The sequence below is a fragment of the Sus scrofa genome, chromosome 3 (assembly GCF_000003025.6).
Source record: "Sus scrofa isolate TJ Tabasco breed Duroc chromosome 3, Sscrofa11.1, whole genome shotgun sequence".
NCBI classification, from domain to species: Eukaryota; Metazoa; Chordata; class Mammalia; order Artiodactyla; family Suidae; genus Sus; species Sus scrofa.
In genome coordinates this window covers 93,297,384-93,320,582 of record NC_010445.4, presented here as the reverse complement: position 1 = coordinate 93,320,582, position 23,199 = coordinate 93,297,384, and the positions used below count along the sequence as shown (strand labels likewise).

Sequence of the window (23,199 nt, the reverse complement as noted above, 5' to 3'; positions counted from 1 at the left end):
TGAGGCAATAAGCCATTTAAATGCTCTGTTTTGGAACCCACAAGGTCTCCTTGAACAGCTTATGAGGAGATACTGCTAATCAGAGCTCCAGAAGGACTGGAGAGCGAGACTGGGACACCACAGCCTCGGAGCTGCAGATTTCCTCGGGGTTGGGGTGGGGAGGCTGCCAGGGGGAGCACCAGCACTGCAGAGGAGGCTACGAGGTGGGTGCCCTTGGGGAAGCCTCCAGGGTTCAGGCAGGGCAGCATGAAGCATGGGTACTAAAAGTCAATCTTGTGCCCTCTGCAGATTGTGAGGCAGAGAGACATTTTTTTTTTTTTTGCTATGGGCAGCAAGAGAGAGGGCTATAGTATGATGGTTAAAAGCCTGGCATGGGTCCTGAGCTTAAATCCAGACTCTGCCATCTGTCTGCTATCTGACCATGGTAAATGTAGGTACTCTCTCTGTGACTCAGTTTGGTCACCTGTCAGATGGGGAGGAGAGGAATAATAGGCCTGTCTTATTGCAGTTTTGATGCTTAAATAAGATAATACATATTATGCACTTAGCAGGAAGCCTAGCACATGGTAAGTGCTCAAAAAAAAAAATGAGCTATTATCAAGAATGTTACCACCATAACCATCTCTTCCCATCTATCCTTTTCCCAGCTTCAAAGACAGCAAGGGTCCCTAGGGGATTAACACATATTAACTGGACACCTATGTCTGGGAAGGTGATATGACAACACAAATTCCAGGTCCAGATCAGCTCTCACAGCTGATGGAGGGAAAGGGCAGAAGCTGGAGAGAGTAAAGCGGCTGATGCCAAGTGAACCACCTGAAAATGGCCTCACAGGAGGGCCATTGGTTAGTGGTCCCTTCAGGGCAGCGCATCGGGAACTCTCTGACATAGGAACTGGCAAAGCTAGACATGACCACACACCCTTTTGTAGAAGGCAAAATAGTTGGGAGAGGGTCTCAGTTTTGAATATCTATCATCACCCATAAGAAATACAATGTTCTCGGGAGTGCCCTTTGTGGCTCAGCAGAAATGAATCTGACTAGTATCCATGAGGACTTGAGTATGATTTCTGCCCTTGCTCGGTGGGTTAAGGATCCAGCGTTGCTGTGAGCTGTGGCGCAGGTCACAGATGTGGCTCGGATCCTGTGTTACTGGGGCTGTGGTGTGGGCTGGCAGCTACAGCTCTGATTAGATTCCTAGCCTGGGAACCTCCATATGCCATGGGTGCAGCCCTAAAAAGACAAGAAAGGGAGGAAGAAAGAAATACAATGCGCTGATGTTAAAATGAAGATGTGGATTTGGAGAACAGACTGGTGGTTGCCAAGAGGGAGGGGGAGGGGAAGGGATGGACTGGGAATTTGGGGTTAATAGATGCAACCTATTGCCTTTGGAATGGATAAGCAAGGGGATCCTGCTGTATAGCACTGGGAACTATGTCTAGTCACTTGTGATGGAGCATGATAATGGGAGACAAAAGAATGTATATATGTATGTGTGACTGGGTCACTTTGCTGTACAGTAGAAAATTGACAGAACACTGTAAAGCAGCTATAATGGAAAAAAAATAAAATCATTAAAAAAAAAAGATGTGGAGAAAAGGTGGTGCCAAGAGGCCAACTGGTTCCCAAGAGGGTTTCCCAGGAAACAGCACCCCCTTGGTAAATTTTCCCAGGTCTGAGACTCCCTCATCAGTTTCCACACTCGATGTTGTCATCAGGCTGAGGGTGGATTATCTTTTAGGGATAGACTAATACCAACAAAAGTAATAAAACCCTGATATATAGAGCAGAATGCTAATTCTTTCTCCCTTTCTAATATTTAATAAATGCCTACTATGTACTAAGCAGCTATAAATAAAAGTCTCTAATCTCAAAGAACAAACATTTCACTTAGGGAGAAAAAAGTAAACATCTATCAAGAGAATGGGAAAATAAGCTACAGACCACAAGAAAATATTTACAAAAGACATATCAGAAAACGAATGCTAACCAAAAATTTAACAAAGAACTCTTAAAATTCAACAATAAGAAAATGAGCAACTATGTGGGATGGACTGGGAGCTTAGGGTTAATAGATGCAAACTATTGTCTTTAGAATGGATTAGCAATGAGATCCTGCTGTGTAGCACTGGGAACTATGTCTAGTCACTTATGATGGAGCCTGATAATGTGAGAAAAAAGAATGTATAAATGTGTGTGTAACTGGGTCACCATGCTGTACAGTAGGAAAAAAAAAATGTGTTGGGGAAATAAGAATTGATTACAATAAAAAAAAAAAAGAAGAAGAAAATGGAGTTCCCGTCGTGGCTCAGTGGTTAACGAATCTGACTGGGAGCCATGGGATTGAGGGTTCGATCCCTGGTCTTGCTCAGTGGGTTAAGGATCCGGCGTTGCCGTGAGCTGTGGTGTAGGTCACAGACACAGCTCGGATCACACATTGCTGTGGCTATGGTGTAGGCCGGCAGCTACAGCTCCAATTGGACCCCTAGCCTGGGAACCTACATATGCTGCAAGTGTGGCCCTAGAAAAGATGAAAAGACAAAAAATAAATACATAAATAAAATGGGTACTGAAATAAAAAAAAAAGAAGAAGAAGAAAATGAGCAACTTGATTGAACACTGGTCAAAAGATCAGAACAAGTAGATATCTTATCACAGAAAATAAAGCTGGTAAATAAGCATCTGAAAAGATGCCCAACATCATAGGTCATTAGGGAACTGCAGATTAAAACAGCAACGCACTATCCCTACACATTCATTAAGAATGGGCAGAGTTCCCGTCATGGCTCAGTGGTTAATGAATCCAACTAGGAATCACAAGGTTTCAGGTTCAATCCTTGGCCTTGCTCAGTGGGTTAAGGATCTGGCATTGCTGTGAGCTGTGGTGTAGGTTGCAGACACGGCTTGGATCCTGTGTTGCTGTGGCTTTGGTGTAGGCCCGAGGCTACAGCTCCGATTAGACCCCTAGCCTGGGAACCTCTATAGGCCACAGGAGTGGCCCTAGAAAAGGCAACAAAAGACCAAAAAAAAAAAAAAAAAAAGAATGGCCAAAATCTGAAACAATGACAACACTAGATGCTGGTGAGGATGTGGAGCAACTGGAATGCTCATTCATTGCTGGTGAGACTATAAAACGGTACAGCCCCTATGGAAGACAGTGAGAAGGTCTTTTACTAAACACACTCTTACCATACAATCCAGCATTCAAGCTCCTCGATATTTACCCAAAGAAGCTGAAGCCTTATGTCCACACAAAAACCTGCACATAAATGTTTACAGCAGTTTTCTTCCTAATTGCCCCAACTTGGAAGCAACCAAGATGTTCTTCAGGGGGTGAATGGGTAAATAAACAGTGGTCCCTCCAGACAATGGAATATGAGCAATGAGCTAACAAGCCACGAAGAGACATGGAGGAAACTTAAACACATGCTACTAAGTGAAAAAAAACCATCAAAAAGGCTACATATATATGATTCTAAGGCGTTCTGGAAAGAGCAACACTGTGGCTATGGTAAAAAAAATCAAAGGGTGCCAGGAGTTGGACAGAAGCAGGGATAAAAAGGTAGAGCATGGAGGAATTTTTTGTGTATGATCCACAACAAAAAAAAGGAAGCCTCATGTAAACTACGAACTTTGGTCAGTCATGAGGAAACAAGTCTGTCACATGGGTGCATGGAGGGAGGTGGGGGAGGGGAGGGCTGGTGTGGGAACTCACCATACCTTCAGCTCTGTTCTGCTGTGAATCCCAAACTGCCATGAAACATAGTCTATTATCTTTGTAATCTATAAATAATTAATAGCAGAGAATGATAAGCATCAGGAAACACCCATTGGCTCAGGCAGAGCGCATATGAGAAAGGGGAGGTCCCTTGGCTACAATAAGGCCCTTTCCTCAGAGCCAAGATCAGAGGCATTCCGGGCAAAGGGAACAGCATGTGCAGGAGTCCACCCAGTGAGGAAACCGCCCAGCAGTCTGGGACCCCTGCCTCCGTGGGCCTGCGCCTCTTTTCCCCCTCCCCAGGCACGCAGGGCAGAGAGCTGAGTTAGAGGCAGAACGATGTGTGGAGAGTGAGGAGCCACAGCAAGGGAGGAATTGACTACGGGCAGTGCTGAGGAGTCTGCCCCATTGCCCCTCCATCCACACATTGCTCCCCAGGTAGGTTAACGTGACTTGGGCTATGGTTAAATCTTGCTTGGGCAAAATTATCCAAATCTTTTCACCTTTCTGTGTCGGCTCCCTCATCTACACAACGAGGATAGTAAAGAGCTGTCCTGCAGGGCTCTGGGGTAGAAATGAGGATGCAGGGAGGTAACGGAAATTATGCAAACCCCTTCTGCTTGATAGTAGCCATTCAATAGATAATTCGTTTTCTCGTTTTGGTTTGGTTTGGTTTTTATTTAAATAATGATGTTTATTTTTTTCCATTATAGCTGGTTTATAGCTGTCAATTTTCTACTGTACAGCAAAGTGACCCAGTCACACATACATGTATACATTCTTTTTTCTCCCATTATCATGCTCATATCACAAGTGACTAGACATAGTTCCCAGTGCTATACAGCAGGATCCCCCTGCTTATCCATTCCAAAGGCAATAGGTTGCATCTATTAACCCCAAATTCCCAATCCATCCCACTCCCTTGTCCTCCCCCTTGGCAACCACAAGTCTGTTCTTCATGTCCATGATTTTCTTTTCTGTGGAAAGGTTCACTTGTGCGGTATATTAGAGTCCAGATATAAGAGATATCACATGGTATTTGTCTTTCTCTTTCTGACTTAACTTCACCGAGCATGAGAGTCTCTAGTTTCAGCGACGTTGCTGGAAATGGCATCATTTTGTTGTGTTTTATGGCTGAGTAGTATGATAATTAGTTTTAATTGCTGTTATCTGTATCCTTTGGATTATTCTGGACAAGTCTGTGAGCCTTGTCAGCTCTTTAAGGGTTGGCAGTGACAGGAATGGCCCATACAGCATGGGCTCTGGGCACACAAATGATATGTATAACCTCAAGCAAGTTATTTAAACTCTCTGTGCTTCAGTTTACCCATCTGCATAATGGGGCTACTGATAGACCCGACTTAACAGAGTTGTTGTGAGGATGGAATGAATTAATCCACACTAGCACCTGGCACATGGTAGGGGTCCAGATGTCCACTGCTTCTGTACCTTGTGAAGATCATTTGCAAAAGTGGCTGCAAAAATCAGGGCCACACTGCGTGGAGTCTGTTTCCTTTCCCCTTGAACCTGGGCTGGTCCTATGGGTAGAAATGACATTCTGGGACTTCTGGGCCTAAACAGTCCTTACAACTTCCATTTCTGTGTCTTTTTTTTTTTTTTTTTTTTGTCTTTTTGCTATTTCTTGGGCCGCTCCTGCGGCATATGGAGGTTCCCAGGCTAGGGGTCGAATCGGAGCTGTAGCCACTAGCCTACGCAAGAGCCATAGCAACGCGGGATCTGAGCCGCGTCTGCAACCTACACCACAGCTCACAGCAACGCCGGATCGTTAACCCACTGAGCAAAGGCAGGGACCGAACCCGCAACCTCATGGTTCCTAGTTGGATTCGTTAACCACTGTGCCACGACGGGAACTCCACTTCCATTTCTGACTTCCAGGAAATGAGTTTCCATGGAAGAAATCTGGGCTAAACTGATGGAGAGAGTGAGGCCCTGGAGGATCCTGGAGGATAAGAAGCCACATAGAAAAGAACCAAAGAGCCCCAGTGGACAGCCAGCACTCAGACATGTAAGGCCATCTTGCTTCTTAGGATGCTAGGGCTGACACCAGGCGAAACAAAGATGAGTGTCCCAGCTGAGCCCTGCCCAAACCTCTGCCTCAGAATCCTAAGCAATCAAATGACCACTATTTTATGCCATTAGGTTTGGGGTGGTCTTCTACACAGCAATATGTTACTGAGATATACATGTATAATAACTAAATACATAAAACACACACACACGACTGCATCTATTATGTGTTGATTGTCTAGTTCCATTCTTACAGTCCAACTTTATTTTCCAGTTCTTTTTTTTTTTTTTTTTTTTTTTTTTTTTTTGCTTTTTAGGCCTGCACCCACAGCATATGGAAGTTTCCAGGCTACAGGTCAAATCGGAGCTACAGCTGCTGGCCACAGCCACGGCCACACAGGATCCGAGCCACATCTGTGACCTACGCCGCAGCTCAGATAACACTGTATCCCTGACCCAGTGAATGAGGCCAGGGATTGAACCTGCATCCTCTTGGATACTAGTCGGACTCATTTCCGTTGTGCCACGAGAGGAACTCCATTATTCCACAGTTCTAAACATCACCTTTATATCTCACCAATGTTGTCAAGGAAGGCGCTGATATTTTCTGGTAATGGATCAAAGAGTAAAATAATCCAGAAAATGTGAGAAGGTGTGGTTCTACTCTTGGGGAATTTAACGTTAAAATGACTTAAAACAAACAAACAATAATATGGAACAGAGATTAAAAGAGGCCAATCCCTCACATTTGCATAATGTTATGGCCTTTCTAGGAATTGTCAGAAATCTCATATTTTTTTTTTCCAAAGCATCTAAGAGGAAGCAGCACTTGCTGACTATTTCCTACTTGCCAAGCTCTCATCCAACATGATCCACATGTTACCATATTGGAACAGGTTGAACTCTCCAAAAACAGCTGCCACGGTCTATCCCATCCTACATGCTCTTCTTATGACATGATGCTGCCATTCCTCTCATTGAGGTGGGATCTGTGTCCCCTCCTTTGAACCTAGATGGGCCTTTATGACTCCTTAACCAGCAGAGCATGTCAAAAGTGAAGCTACATGACTTTCAAGGTTCAATTATAAAAATGCCATGCCCTAGAGTTCCTGATGCAGTGCAACAGGATCTGCGGTATCTCTGTAGCACCAGGAAGAAGGTCCAATTCCCCAGCCCAGCACAGTGGGTTAATGGATTCAGCAATACTGCAGCTGTGACATAGGTTGCAACTGCAGCTCTGCTGAGACAGAGAATGTAAAATGATTATTGTTTTAGGTCACTGGCATCCTTCCTGAAACAGGTACTTTACGTGAGGTGTTGAAGCAAGCACAGAATATGATGTGACTCTGAGGACTAAAGAAGGAATTTCAGGAAGAGAAAAAGCTTTTTGAGTGCCTTATAATCTAAAGTGAACTGGGTGCATGTGGCATTGGCAGTGGCTTTGCTAGTTAAACGAGAAAGTGCGAGAGAAGTTGGGGTGAGCAAGCACAAGGAACCAAGGGCCAAGGGCCAAAATGTAGGGAGCCTCCTGTATTGAGCTCAACATCAGTGGAAACCCCAAGTTGTCCACCTTCTGGCCCAAACTAACTGGCTGGGCAAAGGGGGATGTTGGCCCCCGAAAGAGATCTCTATTCCCGGAGCAGCCATGACACAGATGAGGAAGATGACATGACCCCATCTGTCCTGGAAACAGAGATGACAGAGCAGGGGAGGGGATTTTCTTCTTTATTCCCTTTCATCCAAGCTTCCCGAATCTGACAGTCTCCATTTTCTTGCCACTGGAGGGAAAAATGACGACCAGAATTTCTGCTGAATCTTGGTAACAGAGCTCAGGCTTTTATTAGTGTGCAGTAAAAATGGCAATGACCTCAGTAACAAATAAATTAAATCCTGGTTGGCTTGCAGTTTAACATCTTGGCCTTTCTAAGTTCACTTACTGAGTGATTTACTTCCTTAGCTCCTTTAACCCAATATACTCAGCAGCTGATCGTCTAGTGGATGCCATTTATCTGACCTCAGTGATACAGATAGACCTGAACATGGGTCTCAGAAATGATCGATCCATAAGGATTAAAGATGTTTTAGACCTGCACACCTCGGAGTAGTGAGAGGCAGCTTGGGTGATAAGAGTGCCTCAAGGTCTGGGAGGCATGAACGTGACAGTGCACTAAACTTCTTGAATTGAACATTTTCAATTTTCCCATCTGTCAAAAATGGAAACTGTGTCACATTAGCATGGAGGACTGCTCCATAAAAATAAAATTCCCTACCAAAGTATTTAACTTGACCCCATAGGACTCACTGAGTACTTTCCATGAACAGACAGCAATCCCAGTGGAATACACAATGGGTTTCCTGTTCTCAAGATTCCCAGTCTCCTAGGGGAGGGAAGACACATACAGAACAGCAGCCAATAAAAGGCTGGCAAGAATGGCAGAATGGATTAAAGAGCCAATAAATGTGGAGATCGGTAAACAAGGTTGCATAGAGGAGGTGAGACTTGATGTGGGCATTGAAGGATAGGCAACATTTAGGTAGACAGACAAGAATCATATGGATTTAAGGTACAGTAAAATCTGCAATACAAAGTTTTTTTATTACATAAACAATAGTCTATTTAAAGCCATAGTATGTTCAAAATATGAAACTGTTCTGTGGGTAGACCAGCATTTGCTAAAAAAATATTTGCTAGTACCCTTACACTCCCCCTCGCTGGTGCTCTTCCCTGTAGGAAGATTATACCTCCTGCCCCACTGACATCAGAATTGGAACACGACTTTATTTCCCAATGGAAGTGATGTACATCACATCGAAAACTTTAAAGCCATTAAGTGTTTCCTCCTTGTCCTTTTCCTCTTCCAAGAGGTAAAACACACAACAGAGAGATCCTGCCTCTATAGCATGAGTCCAAGATGAGAAAGATATGGAACAGAATTGAATAATGGACATGTAATGTGAGTGAGAATCCTTTGTGATTGAGAGTGCCTGTTACACAGCATAATTTAGTCTAAGCTGACCAATGAAGCTTCATGCAGAACAAGCTGACATCATCAGTGTAAAGTAAAACATGCACTTCCCTTGCATATCTCTCACGTGCTCAAAACTCCACTATAACACTATTACACTTCTGACACCAGAGATGTGGGTTTCCAGTGCAGCAAACAATTCTATGACACCAGTAGAATGTCCTACAATTTAATTGAATTTTGACACTATTTCCTGGAGATAGCATCAGATTCCACAGGTTAAAAGCTCAGTCCTGCAAGATTGTCCACCATCCCCTCTTTAGACACCAGCTGCAAGTCCAGGTTGTCACTTGTGCTTCTGTAGAACCAGCTATATAGATCAGAGAGTCCCACCAACCCCTTTGTGAGGTTTGATTCATTTGCTAAAGGCTCACAGAACTCAGGAAAGCATTTTACTTACTAGATCACCCATTGATTATAAGGGGATATAACTCAGGGATAGACAGAAGAGATGCAAAGAGCAAGATACTTGGGGAAGGGGTACAGAGCCTCCTTGCTCTCTGAGTGCTCACCAATCTGAATGCTCTCCGGATCCTGTCCTTTAGGGTTTTATGGAGGCTTCATTATAGAGACACAATTGATTAAGTCACTGGCCATTGGTGATTGAATTCAATCTCCCCCAGAGGTGTGTGTAGGGAGGTAGGGAGCTCAAAGTTTCAACCCTCTAATCATGACTGGTTGTCCTGGCAACCAGCCCCCACCCCCATCCTTAGGTAATCTAGAAGCTTTCCAAAAATTGCCACATTAATATAAACTCAAAAGTGGTTGAAAGAGGCTTGTTATAAATAACAAAAGATAAGACACCTTTATCACTCTAATCCCTAAAGAAATTTCAAGGGTTTCAGGAGTTCTTAGCCCAGAAAGGAAGGAAGCCTAGATAACTATTTCACAGTATCACGATCAGTTGCACATTGAGCACCTGCACTGTGTGAAGCCCTGAAGAGAAGATGGAAATAAATTTTTTTTTTTTTTTGTCTTTTTGCTATTTCTTTGGGCCGCTCCCACGGCATATGGAGGTTCCCAGGCTAGGGGTTGAATTGGAGCTGTAGCCACCGGCCTGCGCCAGAGCCACAGCAACGCAGGATCCGAGCCACGTCTGCAACCTACACCACAGCTCACGGGCAACGCCGGGTCGTTAACCCACTGAGCAAGGGCAGGGACCGAACCCGCAACCTCATGGTTCCTAGTCGGATTCGTTAACCACTGCGCCACGACGGGAACTCCCAGAAATAATTTTTTAATTAGTCACAATATTCATAACTACCCTTAGCATTGAACTTCGCAGTTCTTAGAACACTGGCATACATTATCTCAGCCATACCCAGGAGGTGGGTATCTTCTCCATTTTACAAATGAGGACACTGAAACCCAGAAGTTAAAGACTCACTCCAATTCACACAGCTCAAATGTGGACCAGCCCCAAGCCCAGCTGGATCTTCGGACTCCCAGTGATCATGTGCTTTAAAAAGCACCTATGACCCAGCCACTGCCCTGAGAGAGCTTAGCGCAAAGGTCAGAGTTGAGACCCACTGCACAGGTGCTCCACCTCCACCCGGCAGCTTGGGCTACAAGCCAGCCCAGCTCTGGGGGCAGAGTTCTGTCTACAGCTCAGCCAACAGCTCTGGGGCCCCACACTTCCCTGGAAGATCTCCTTCCTCTCTGGTCCACTTTTTGTGCTCACTTGGAAGGATCTACTCACCATGGAGATGGGGGCCAAACCACTTCCTAGAAATGCGTCCCCTGGGGAGAGGGAGGCCCTCCATTGCCCCCTCCCTTCAGTCTGCTTTATTTTCTGTGATAAGCTCTGGGGTTTAGATACGAGGGGTGAGGGACTTAACTTTAGAGGACGGCAGAAAATAACAGAAAGGAGAGGAGGGGGAACAAAGACTAAAGGAAAAATTAAAACAAATGAGTTTCCGACATGTAGCCCAGGGGGGGTCCTATTGTTCTAAGGAAATGGAGGTCCTCTGCCCTCTTCTACCCCGTCCTACACCTTTACCCTGACTAAGGCTTCCCAGGTATGACACCCAGGTCAGAAGCTGCAGAACTTGGAGTTCCTGTCATGGTGCAGCGGTTAACGAATCTGACTAGGAACCATGAGGTTGCAGGTTCGATCCCTGCCCTTGCTCAGTGGGTTAAGGATCCAGTGTTGCTGTGAGCTGTGGTGTAGGTTGCAGGCGTGACTTGGATCCCGTGTTGCTGTGGCTATGGCATAGGTCAGCTAAGTCTCCAATTAGACCCCTAGCCTGGGAACCTCCATATGCCGCAAGAGTGGCCCTAGAAAAGGCAAAAAGACAAAAAAAAAAAAAAAGAAAAGAAAAAAAAAAAAAGAAAAAGAAACCTGGTAAGCCAGCCTACACAGCCCCAAGGACTTGCAATACAAAAGTATAAGTGCATCGCCCCAGGGCTCAACTCACTCTCCCCTTCCGCATCCCGCATCTCCCAGCCAGGCTTCACACTGTGGTTTGGTTTGAGCAGGTGACTGGAAGCTACTAGGGTCTCTCTGTTCCTCTGCTAGCTTCTGGGACCACCGACTGCTTGATGACTACTGGGGGGTCACAGTGCCTCCCCCAGGGAGCATCCTACTCAAGTGTGACTCTCACCGAATCCCAGCCTCTTTTGGACACAGTCTTTTATAATGAAAGTGACTTGAGTTCACATATACCCTTTTTTGGAGCAATTATATTATGTGCCACACACTGGAATGAACTCAATTAATAATCACCTCTCCTATTGTTGTTTCTTTATTACAGATGAGAAAACTGAAAAATTCTGGTACAATCTGTAGTGAAATGGTCAAAAGAGGTGTTCTTTTTTTTTTTTTCCAGGGCCACACTTGCGGCATATGGAGGTTCCCAGGCTGAGGGTCAAATCGGAGGTGTAGCTGCTGGGCTACACCACAACCACAGCAACACCAGATCCGAGCTGCGTCTGCAACCTACACCACAGCTCAAGGCAACTCCGGACCCTTAACCCACTGAGCGAGGCCAGGGATCAAACCTACGTCCTCATGGACACTAGTCAGATTCGTTTCCGCTGCACCACAAGAGGAACTCCTGTTAGGAGGTGTTCTTAAGACTCCTGAAGGAGCAGGGGAGATTGGAAAGACAAGATCTGAACAAGCGTTTGGTGATCTGGCAAATACAAGGGTGAGCTGGCTGGAGATCCTGAGCCAGCCCCCTTTTTTCCAGTGAAAAAGAAATTCACCCAAGGGGTGGGCTATCCAGAAAGAGCATTGAATTAGGAGTTGGAAGACCTTGGATCCAAATCCTGAACCTGTCCCTGATCAATAGAGTGACCTAGAATAGGTCATGTTACCTCTCTGAGCCCAGGTTCCTGATCAGTGAAGTGGGGGTTGGGGGGCCAGCTCACCTCTTCTGGTCATTTCACGTAGATAGTAACTGCCCCAGAACTGGTCAGCTTCCTCATCTGCAGTAGAGGTGGAAGCAGTGACCTAAGATTCAGTGATGCCTCTAGTTGCTGGCTCTGAGCACGGCAGAACAGCTGGTAGTGGCCTTCCCGGGAAATGAGCTAGAGGCTGCTACAGTTTGGCAGTTTCCCTGAACAGCTGGTGCGGAGAGCAGGAGGGCAGGACAATCTCTGAGACTCTGGCCAACTGCAGTGTATATTAAGGGCAACCCAGATGGCCGCAAGCCAACAACCCGTGCCTGTATAATTTGCAAGCTGTACTTTCTCCTTTTGAAGGTCTCTCTCTCTCTCTCCCCAGGATATGGGGAGGAGGTTTGTCCCTTTCCACCTCTGCACCTGCCCACCTAAGCAAGGACTCAGCCTGAGCTTCTATTGTCCCCTGGATCCTCTGAGTCTCCTTCCCCAGGGCAAATGGGATCCCTCCCTTGGGCTCCAGGACCACCCTGCCTCCTTGCATAGGCTTTAGAGGACATGGTCAAAAGGAAAATCACATTCTCTTGCCCACCTCTGTTCCAAATGTGGATACAGACTCTTATTTTCCTAAGGATGTAAGGTTAAGAAAACTGCTGAAGGCTTGGGGTTGACAAAAGATACTGAAAATTACAGAAGAAAAACAACTGGAGAAAAGGGAACCCTCCTATACTACTGCTGGGAATGTAAGTTGGTACAGCTACTATGGAAAACAGTATGGAGGCTCCTTAAAAAACTAAATCTAGAACTACCATATGATCCAGCAATCCCATTCCTGGGCACCTCTCCAGAGAAAACCATAATTCAAAAAGATACATGCACCCCAATGATCACTGCAGCACTATTTAAAACAGCCAAGAGGAGTTCCCGTCGTGGCGCAGTGGTTAACGAATCCGACTAGGAACCATGAGGTTGTGGGTTCGATCCCTGCCCTTGCTCAGTGGGTTAACGATCCGGCGTTGCCGTGAGCTGTGGTGTAGGTTGCAGACGCGGCTCGGATCCCGCGTTGCTGTGGCTCTGGCGTAGGCTGGTGGCTACAGCTCCGATTCAACCCCTAGCCTGGGAACCTCCATATGCCGCGGGAGCGGCCCAAGAAATAGCAACAACAACAACAAAAGACAAAAGACAAAAATAAAATAAAATAAAACAGCCAAGACATGGAAGTAACCTAAATGTCCATCAACAGAGGAATGGAAGTGGTACATATATACAATGGAATATTACTCGGCCATAAAGAAGAGTGAAATAATGCCATTTGCAGCAACATGGATGGACCTAGAGATTATCATACTAGGTGAAGCAAGTCAGACAGAGAAGGACAAATATTATCTGACATCACTAATATGTGGAATCTAATTTTAAAGTGATACCAAAGAACTCATTTACAAAACAAAAACAAACTCACAAATTCTGAAATCAAACTTGTGGTTAGCAAAGGGAAAACCAAGCAGGATGGTACTAACACATACACACTGTTATAAATAAACTAACTAAAAATGACCTACTGTATAGCATAGGGAGGTCTACTCAATATTCTGTAATAATCTCTATGGGAAAAAAGAATGAATATATGTATAACTGATTCACTGTATTGTACACCTGAAACTAATACAACATTGTATATCAACTATAATAAAATTTAAGAAAGAAAAAAGAAAAGCAATTAAGTTGGAGATTGTCTACGGGGTCTCCTGGAGTCCACTGACCCATGGCCTGGGGTGCCCTGTGTGCCTTTTCCCTCCACTGCCTTCAGGCCACCATGTGACCGCAGAGTTCACTCCTATAGTCAGGAGGGCCCTGGGCCAGATCTCCCCTGCCTGGAGTTCAGGTCCAAACACTGTTTTCCTCAAGAGAGAAGAGGAAACCCTCTCCTCCTCCACCGCATGGACACTGGAAGAACTTCTGGGGTGAGTGGTGGCTCTGACTGCCCACAAGGAAGACAGCTTTCTGCATTTGTAGGCATGGCCACTGCTTTCTTCCTGTCTCAACTTGTCTATTCCAGAATAGCACTGAGCTTTCCTCTGCATAACCCAAAAGCCCAGTGTTTGTCCCCAAATAAAAAGCAGTCTTTTCCCTTTGGTGGATTTCCCCTCATCCTCTTTCTAAACAGCAAATGGCTGAAGTTTTCAAATTACTGTGTCCCCTGCTGCAAGCCTTCTAGATTGCGGGGTCTGATATGAGAGCACCCCATTCCATAAGTCATCATCAGACATGAACAACCATATTTGGACCAGTCATACTTGAAGGCAGAAGGTACCAAGCAGCCTTCAGAAGCAGGTCCTTTTTAAGAGTCAAGGTTTTAAACTGAGCATAGAATGGCCTGCAGCTCTGCAGCACATCCATCAGCCAGCAGGACCAAATTACCCCTGTGTTTATTTTTTTTTAAAAAGAGGCGTTGACCTATGCATAAACAGCCCTTGACATTGAAAACTGTCATATTAAATACCCAGCTCCTCTGCCCATTATAGCAGCCTCCGGAGCTGTTCCAAATTGTCACCTAGGATGAATATGACAGCAAACAATGCTTTAAAAGTAAGTAATCTGCTCTATAATTATTTTAGCTGCTGCAACTGCCAACCAGCAGGATCACTTATGAAAAAGGATGCAGTCGTCCCTTACTAAAAATGCATGAACATACAGTCTCTTGATTGTGGAAATAATCAGACTATCTAATGCAACAAGACTTAGCCACAGAAGAATTAATTAGAGTGAAATTGATTGAGGAGGAGAGGGTAAAAACCTATCTGTGATGATTCCGGCTCCGATTAAAGTCAAGCATTAATTCTCACCTTCTTCTCGAATTAAGAGCCTCATCTAAATACTCCCCATTAATATTCCAACACACCCCACCCGCCCTTAACCCAAGAGAAACGCAGACATTTCTAATGAAAGCTGAAGACCCTGTTCCGGTTGACTCTCAAACCTCTGTCATCAAGATTTCAGGAGCCTGGAGTTTTTACTATTTTAAATAAAAGACAGCTGGGGCGGGTGAGCAGTGACATCCCCAAATTCATTGTGGTCTTGAGCACTTAGAACTTTTGCTGGGAGATTTTCTTAAAAGCTAAAGGAAGTGTACAACACAAATAAGTATACAACAACCCTCTGAATTCTCTGTCATGCAGTAACCTGCTTTGGTACAAACAAGGGGGTCCTTGAAGGGATCATATATTCCACCTCTCTCCCTGACACCCAGCTGTATCAAACCAGAGACCCATCCGTAATTATCAGCCCTCTCCTGAGAGGCCGCGGGGCGCCGGGCTCCACCACTCCCTTGGTAACACGGATCAGGCAGCTAATATATTCCCAGCTCCTGCTCGCCCTCCCCCTCTTCTCCCTGCAGCCTCTGAAGGATGTGAGGAGAAGCTTCCCGCATCATTGATTTTTCTCGTTTCCCTTTTCCTCCATCACGAGCCCACTCTGTGCTTTCCTGCTCTCCACGCCCAAACCTCCAAAGTGTGCTTCGGTTCACAGGGTCACTGACCTTTCCGTGCTCCTCCATCGGCTGCTATCTTTGCAGCTCTTCTTCCATCTGCCGCCTTGCTTTTGGTCGCATAGCCGTGGTAGGGGGGGTGCATCCTTTGTCCGAGCAGAGACTCGAGGCTGATAAGCAGTTCAGACCCGTCAGAGCGGTCCTTCTGCGAGGGACGCCTCTGCTCGGCACCGTCCAGGGGTACGCGCTGGTCCAGGGGTTGGAGCCTTATGGGCGGAATGTAGGGAGGTAGAAGTAAGGAAACAATACTTGAATGTGGTCTTATTTTCGTCTTCACAACCCTTGGAGAGAGCTGTTCTCAGCAGCCTTCAAGAGAGTCTTCTTCCGCCTTGGGGAGTCCAGCCAGCTCCCCTTGGGGCGTTTAGCAAGACACACCCAGGGGACAGGGCGGTCCAGGCGGAAGGAACAGCCAAAGGGGATCTGGGAACAGCGTGAATGTGGCATGCTTCACCTTCCTTGGCCTACAGGGGAGGTCCCATGTACATTTATGATAAAACACCCATGTCGTCCCCCTCCGCGCCCAGCCCTCCTTGCTGGTCTCAACTGCTTGTAGCATGACTGGGCAGGTGTCAATCAATGGAGGAATCCCGGGTAGGTCACCAAGGAGCTACGGGACTTCTATTATTGAGAGGCTCAGTAGAAGTCCAGATACTCAGGGGCGCAGCCAGACCTATTCTGCAGCCTTGGCTCCAAGGCCCACACCTCCAGGCGCAGGCTCACCGCAGGTGACTTGGAACAACAAAGACGGAATACGGCGGGGAGGTGGGCGGGCCCTGTTTTCTCGGAAAGCTCCTTCACGGCTATGTAAATTTGTAGATGCAAATTGTCACAAGAAGGCAGAGACACCAAAGCAGCCCAGCCCCAGATGCAAATAGTTATGGCGAGGAGAGGGATGGTCACCCCAATACCCGCCCACAGAGCCTGGGCTCCCAGAATCCATGGAAATGTCCCACCCCCCGCACGAAAGCTGCCATGGCCAGAGCCCATCCTCGGCCTCTTCTTTCTCTCCTACAGCATCTCTTCTACATTTTGCATCCCCCAGATTGCCTTCAATTCGGTTATTAGAAACCTAGTTCTGAGGACCTACCTGGTACTTCATCCTTGTCCTTGGTACAGGAGGAAGACGCAGAGATAAAGATGGAATCCCTGCCCTCGAGAATTTCACAGGTTGGCAGGAGGATGATATTAACTCAACCAAAGCACGAAAACCACCATAGCTAGTGAAGCACAACTAATAAATCAGGTGACACCAATTTCACATTGAGTGAAATCAGAGAAAAGGAGCAACACTTGGAATATGGGCTGAGGCGATCAGAAAAATTCCAGGGAATAGGCAGGACTTGAAGCTGAGTTGGCATCACGTGAATTGAGGGGAGAGAAGGAGAATTGCCAGAAAGGTGAGCCTGCGCAAAGGAGGGTGGGCTAGGGAACCCTTCACCCTGGCTGGAGGGGAAGGTAAAGCTGGGGGATGAGGGTAGCCAAGCTTTGCCAGCCTTGAATGTTAGCGTTAGAGGTTTGGATTTTAGCCTACACTGTCAGATCTCAAACTTTGGTGTGCTCCAGTGTTAGCTGGGATGCTAGTTAAAATGAGGGTTCCCAGGCCTTAGCCCTTTAGGTATGGGACATTTTAAACAAGCATCCTAGGTGACTCTCAAAGTGGCCCACAGACACGATGGCTGAAAATCCTCTTCTGGCCATTTTGTCCTTCCTGTGGGTAAAGCCAGGCTTTGTTTGCACCATGGAAACCATGGGGCTGCAGAGGGTACCCAGCTTCTACAAGAATGTTGAGCCCTTTCTCCTAGGAACCTGGAATCTGGGGCAAGGAATTCTTTTGACTACACAACAGGCAAAGGGAAAGCGGCCCCAGTGAACGACCAAATAGAGAAGTGGCTCCTGTAGAAGAGTGGAGGAGCTGCCTTACACCCTAGGACCCCATGGGCCCCTCTTAAGCTACCCTACTGATTAAAAATGGAGCCAACAGGGAGTTCCTGTTGTGGCGCAGTGGAAACAAATCCACCTAGGAACCACAAGGTTTCGGGTTCAATCCCTGGCCTCGCTCAGTGGGTTAAGGATCTGGCGTGGTGGTGACTGGTTGTGTAGGTTGAAAATGTGGCTTGGATCCTGCGTTGCTGTGGCTGTGGTGCAGGCCAGCAGCCATAGCTCCGATTTGACTCCTAGCCTGGGAACCTCCATATGCCGTGGGTGTGGCCCTAAAAAAAAAAAAAAAAAGGAACCAACAATGAAACAAATTTGGTGGAGATTTTTTTAATATGATAAAAGGGTTCAGCTCTAAGTTCCTTTAAGTAGCTATTTCCTCTTAACACAGTAACATGCAGAGCCCCAGATCTGCCCTTTAATACACAGGTTTTGTGGCAAATTACTGACCGTCCCTATCAAACCTGTTTGTTCAACATCTCAATTTTTTTTTTTTTTTTTTTTGTCTTTTTGCCTTTTCTAGGGCCGCTCCCGTGGCATATGGAGGGTCCCAGGCTAGGGGTCCAATCGGAGCTGTAGCCGCCGGCCTGCACCAGGGCCACAGCAACGCTGGATCCGAGCCGCGTCTGCGACCCACACCACAGCTCACGGCAACGCCAGATCCTTAACCCACTGAGCGAGGCCAGGGATCGAACCCACAACCTCATGGTTCCTAGTCAGATTGGTTAACCACTGCGCCACAATGGGAACTCCAGAAAATCTATAAATCTTTCATCTAGATTTACAAAGTATTAACATTGCCATTTTTTTTCTTTTTCTCTCTTTATATAAGTGTATAAATATTTATACAGATATCTATGTGTATAACTGGGTCACTTTGCTGTACAGCATATATATATATGCTTTCTTTTTGCCAAAGCCTTTGAAAATCACAGATATCCTGACATTTCATCCCAAACACTTAAGCAGCAGGACAGGAGTTCCCATCATGGTTCAGCAGAAACAAATCTGACATCCATGAGGACACAGGTTCGATCCCTGGCCTCGATCAGTCAGTTAAGGATCCAGCAATGCCGTGAGCTGTGATGTAGGTCGAAGACACAGCTCAGATCCCAAGTTGCTGTCTCTGTGGTGTAGGTCGGCAGCCACAGCTCCAATTCAACCCCTAGCCTGGGAACCTCCATATGCCCCGGTTGCGGCCCTAAAAAAGACCAAAAAAAAAAAAAAAAAAAAAAAAAAAGGAACCAGGACATTTCTCCAATAATTTCCCTCATAAGCACAATTTCATTATCACACTTAAGAAATTTAACATTGGTTCAGTAATATTAGCTTATAGAACATATTTAAATGTCTTTGATTCTTCCAAAAATATCCATTATGGCTTTTTTAAAAAGAAAAATCCAGAACATAGTTGAGATTCACACAGTATATTGCATTGTCATATCTCTTTAGTTTCCTTTAATCTAGAACAATCTCCCTGACTTTGTTGTTGTTTATGACTTTGGCATTTTTGAAGGGTCCAGGCAAATTCTCCTTTAAAATGTCCCACCACCTGGATTTGTCTGCTTTGATTCAAGCTATTGGGAGCAAAAATATACTTCGAAGGGAAGGCAGTGTCCTTTCTGTGCTGTGCCATGGTGTCGGGAGGCACATCATGCCTATTTGTCCCATTAGTGATGATGGTGATGACAAGTGGATTTATCTCAGGTGTGCCCTGGACATTTTGACACCTGGTTTCATCCAACTAGGCACCATGTAGCTCTTATTGACCAACTCAGTCAAACTAAAAGTGCTTGAGGACAAGAACTGAGTCTTCTCCTTTGGAAAACAATGCTTTGCCATTTACAAGACTCTTTCATATAGATTATCTCATTTTTTCCTGACATCACTGATGGAGAGATTTTTAATCCCCATTTATAGGAATGCAAAATCTCACAGTGCTTAGGAACCCTGATGTGGAATCCCAGGCCCACCCTTTAATAAATGGGCTTTTGGGTTTTTTGTTTTTTCGTATTTTATGTTTTTTGGCTGTTTTAGGGCCGCACTCAGGGCAGATGGAAGTTCCCAGGCTAGAGCTTGAATCAGAGCTGTAGCGCACGACCTACATGAGAGCAATGCCAGATTCAAGCCATGTCTGTGAGCGACTACACCACAGCTCATGGCAACAGCAGATCCTTAACCCACTGAGGGAGGCCAGGGATTGAACCCTTGTCCTCATGGATACTATTTGGGCTTGTTACTGCTGAGCCACGATGGAAATTCCTAACAAATGGGTTTTACTTACATACAGAATGGATAAATAACAAGGTCCTACTGTATAGCACAGGCAACTCTATTCAATATCCTGAGATAAACCATAAGGGAAAAAAATATAAAAATTAATGTATATATGTATAACTGAATCACTTTGCTGTATACCAGAAACTAATATAACATTATAAATCAGCTATACTTAAATAAATAAATGAAAGAATAAATAAATAAATGGGTTTTATGGCAAGTTACTTAACCTCTGTCTTTTGTGTGTGTGTGCTTTTTAAGGCCTCACTCCAGGGAGGCTCCCAGGCCTAGGGTCTAACTGGAGCCAGAGCTGCCAGGCTACACCACAGCCACAGCAACGCAGGATCCAAGCCGTGTCTATGACCTATACCACAGCCCACGGCAACGCCGGACCCTTAATCCACTGAGCAAGGCCAGGGATTGAGCCTGCAACCTCATGGTTCCTAGTCAGATTTGTTTCCGCTGCACCATGATGGGAACACCTTAACCTCTGCCTTAATTCTCTTTTTGCTTAACTGTAATATATGGATAATAATATCTTCCTCCTAGAGCTGTGAGGACTAAATGAGGGGACCAAAAATAAAATATTTGACATAGTGCTTAGAAATGCTAAAAAAAAAAAATTAAAGGGTTCAGTGGATAGAGCTAAACACATCACGCACACATTCAACATGCATGTCCAAAACAATTTAAAGGTCCATCTACAGATGAATGGATTAAGAAGATGTTGTACATATATACAATGGAATACTCCTCAGCCACTAAAAAAAGAACAAAATAATGCCATTTGCAGCAACATGAATGCAACTAGAGATTATTACACTAAGTGAAGTAAGTCAGAAATAGAAAGACATACCAAATGATATCGCTTATATGTGGAATCTAAAATATGGTACAAATGAACCCATCTACAGAACAGAGATAGACTCACACACATAGAGAATAAACTTGTGGTTGCCAAGAGGGAGGGGAGAGGGAGTGGGATGGACTGGGAGTTTGGGGTTAGCAGATGCAAACTATTCCATTTAAAATGGACAAGCAATGAGGTCCTACTCTATAGCACAGGGAACCACATCCAGTCTCTTGAGATAGACCATGATGGAAGATAATATAAGAAATGTATACTGGATCACTTTACTGCACAGCAGAAATTGGTACAACATCATAAATCAACTATACTTTCATTTTTAAAAAAATCGCACACAAAAAAATTCCCATGCATGTCTATACTGATGCCTGAGGAGATAAAGTTCTTCCTTGTGATCACAGCTCAGCAAGGAACAGAGCTCGGATTCAAATCCCATCCCCTGACCCAAATCCAAATTGTACGCCTATTCTCCACATGCCACCCTGTGGCAATGGACTAGCCAGTGTCACTATTTAGGAACCACTGGATCAAAATCATATGAATAGTGTGTGAAAATTAGACTCGATTTGAAATATCTTATCCACACGTAATTCCAAGATGCATGCCAGGCCCTCCTGCTCCAATTATACGGGGGGCCAAGGGGCCCCACAGTGATGCCATTTCTTCTGCCAGAGTCTTGCCTTCAGTTTATCACTGGATCACTGGGCAGTCGCACAACATCCCCACATTGAACAGCAGTCGCCGTGCACCCCTCTGCCCCCTGGAGGCAGTGCCAGTGCCTTAGGGCTGGAGATCGCTTAGTGTTTATCCCTAAGCATTCCCCTGCTCTGCCCCTGTGAGCCATTGGTCTGGAGGAGGGGCAGGACTGGAGAATTGTCCTGGGTTAAAGTGAGAGGTTCTAGGGGTCCAAGCCAGGCAGAGGTCTCTGAAAGCCCCCTTTTGTTTCACTGGAAATTCCCATTCCTACTTTTTTTCATAATGGCCACATCTGCAGCCTATGGAAGTTCTCAGGCTAGGGATCACATTGGAGCTGGAACTATCAGACCACACCACAACTCACAGCAACCCCTGATGCTTTCACCCACTGAGGGAGGCCAGGGATTGAACCCGCATCCTCATGGATACTAGTCGGTTTCTTAACCCACTGAGCCACAAGGGGAACTCCTCCCATTCCTCCTTTCTACTAAGCACCCCAGCCCCAATCCCAGTCTACAGGAGGGAAATCCATAGCAGTGGCAAACCATCATTTTGAGCCAAAGGTCTTTATTCCATGTGAACTGGGATGGATCCACTTAAGAACTAATCCCACCTGACTGGGCTGGTGAAGTGTAGGTTTGCTGCTCAGATGTGTGTCTGGGGTTCAAAGAGGGAAAGACCACTTCTAATGAAGTGGAGAGGGTGGGCCTTGGGGAAGGGTGAGTTGGATGTGGATAGTCAGGAAGGCAGAAGAATGACGGTCCCGATTTGGGGGGGATAAGAGGCCAGAGCATTAGTAAAGGCACAGAGGTTGGATAACAAAGGGCCCAATCTGGGGACAGAGGGCAGGTGTCTGCAGGAGGAGCAGGAGGCAGGCACTGAGCAGGTGGGAGCCCCTCCCTTCTGGCACAGAGAAGACCATGGCTGTGGAGCAAATGAATATTTCATTGATGGAAAGTTGGCCGTGGCCGTGGTGCTTGGGAGGCGGATTCTGATTTCACGGCCTGTGTACCCAGATGTCTGATTAGGCTGCAGGAGGGAGGCACCCCTTCACCCCCACCCACCAGGTTCCCCAGCCCAGGAGGGCATGGATGCTGACCTTTCTTCCCGGCAGCAACACTGGGAGTACACACTCCGGCCGGGGCAAGATGAGCAATCCCAACACTTCACCGGCTCCAGACCCACCTTGGTTCCAGTTGTTCAACCGACATGATGTAGCACATGCTGTGTGCCAGGCATCATGGTAAGCTCCAAGGAGACACAGATGCCTCTACCCTGGGTGACAGCTTGGGAACACAGATCCCCTAACGGGTCTCTAATTGTGGGCAGAACAAAGCATGGTGGGGTCCTGGGGGGTGATTCATCAACCGGGCCTGGGGCTTCACAGGGGAAGAGCCCCCTGTGCTGATGGGTTCCTTAGAGAAGAAGGGAAAGAATGGTCACCAGCATTTAGTGAGGACGGCGTTTTGCCAAAACACCGTGCTAGGAGCTTGCTCTATACTACAACCTTCAGTCTCAGTCATTGTAACAGCAGATATTATAATTCCTGCTTGTGCAGATAAAAGACATTCTAGGTGGGAACATCCACAGAAACACACATGAAAGAATTTGGGAACATGGGGACCATTTAGCGATCGGAGAGGCTGAAGCAGTGGAGGCTTAAAGGAAGGCTGGCACAAAATGAGACAGGGTTGGGGCTTTGCATGTCAGGATAACAGTTTTGGACTTTATCCACTTGGCCCTGGAAAGTCTCTGAAGGG

General features: G+C 46.0%; 1 protein-coding gene across 6 annotated transcripts in view; it reads right to left on the bottom strand.

The window, feature by feature from the left end:
- Window positions 1-17,356, bottom strand: part of LOC110260018 — a 54,729-nt gene extending 37,373 nt beyond the window's left edge. For 5 of the 6 annotated variants that reach the window (XM_021087545.1, XM_021087549.1, XM_021087544.1 and 2 more), the window contains exons 1-2: window positions 16,331-16,734; window positions 15,652-15,866 (exon numbers count right to left, since the gene is read on the bottom strand). In XM_021087545.1, coding sequence (XP_020943204.1) covers window positions 15,652-15,866; window positions 16,331-16,647 — 532 coding nt within the window. In that variant the 5' untranslated portion in view covers window positions 16,648-16,734. The other variant, XR_002342724.1, reaches the window with a different exon arrangement.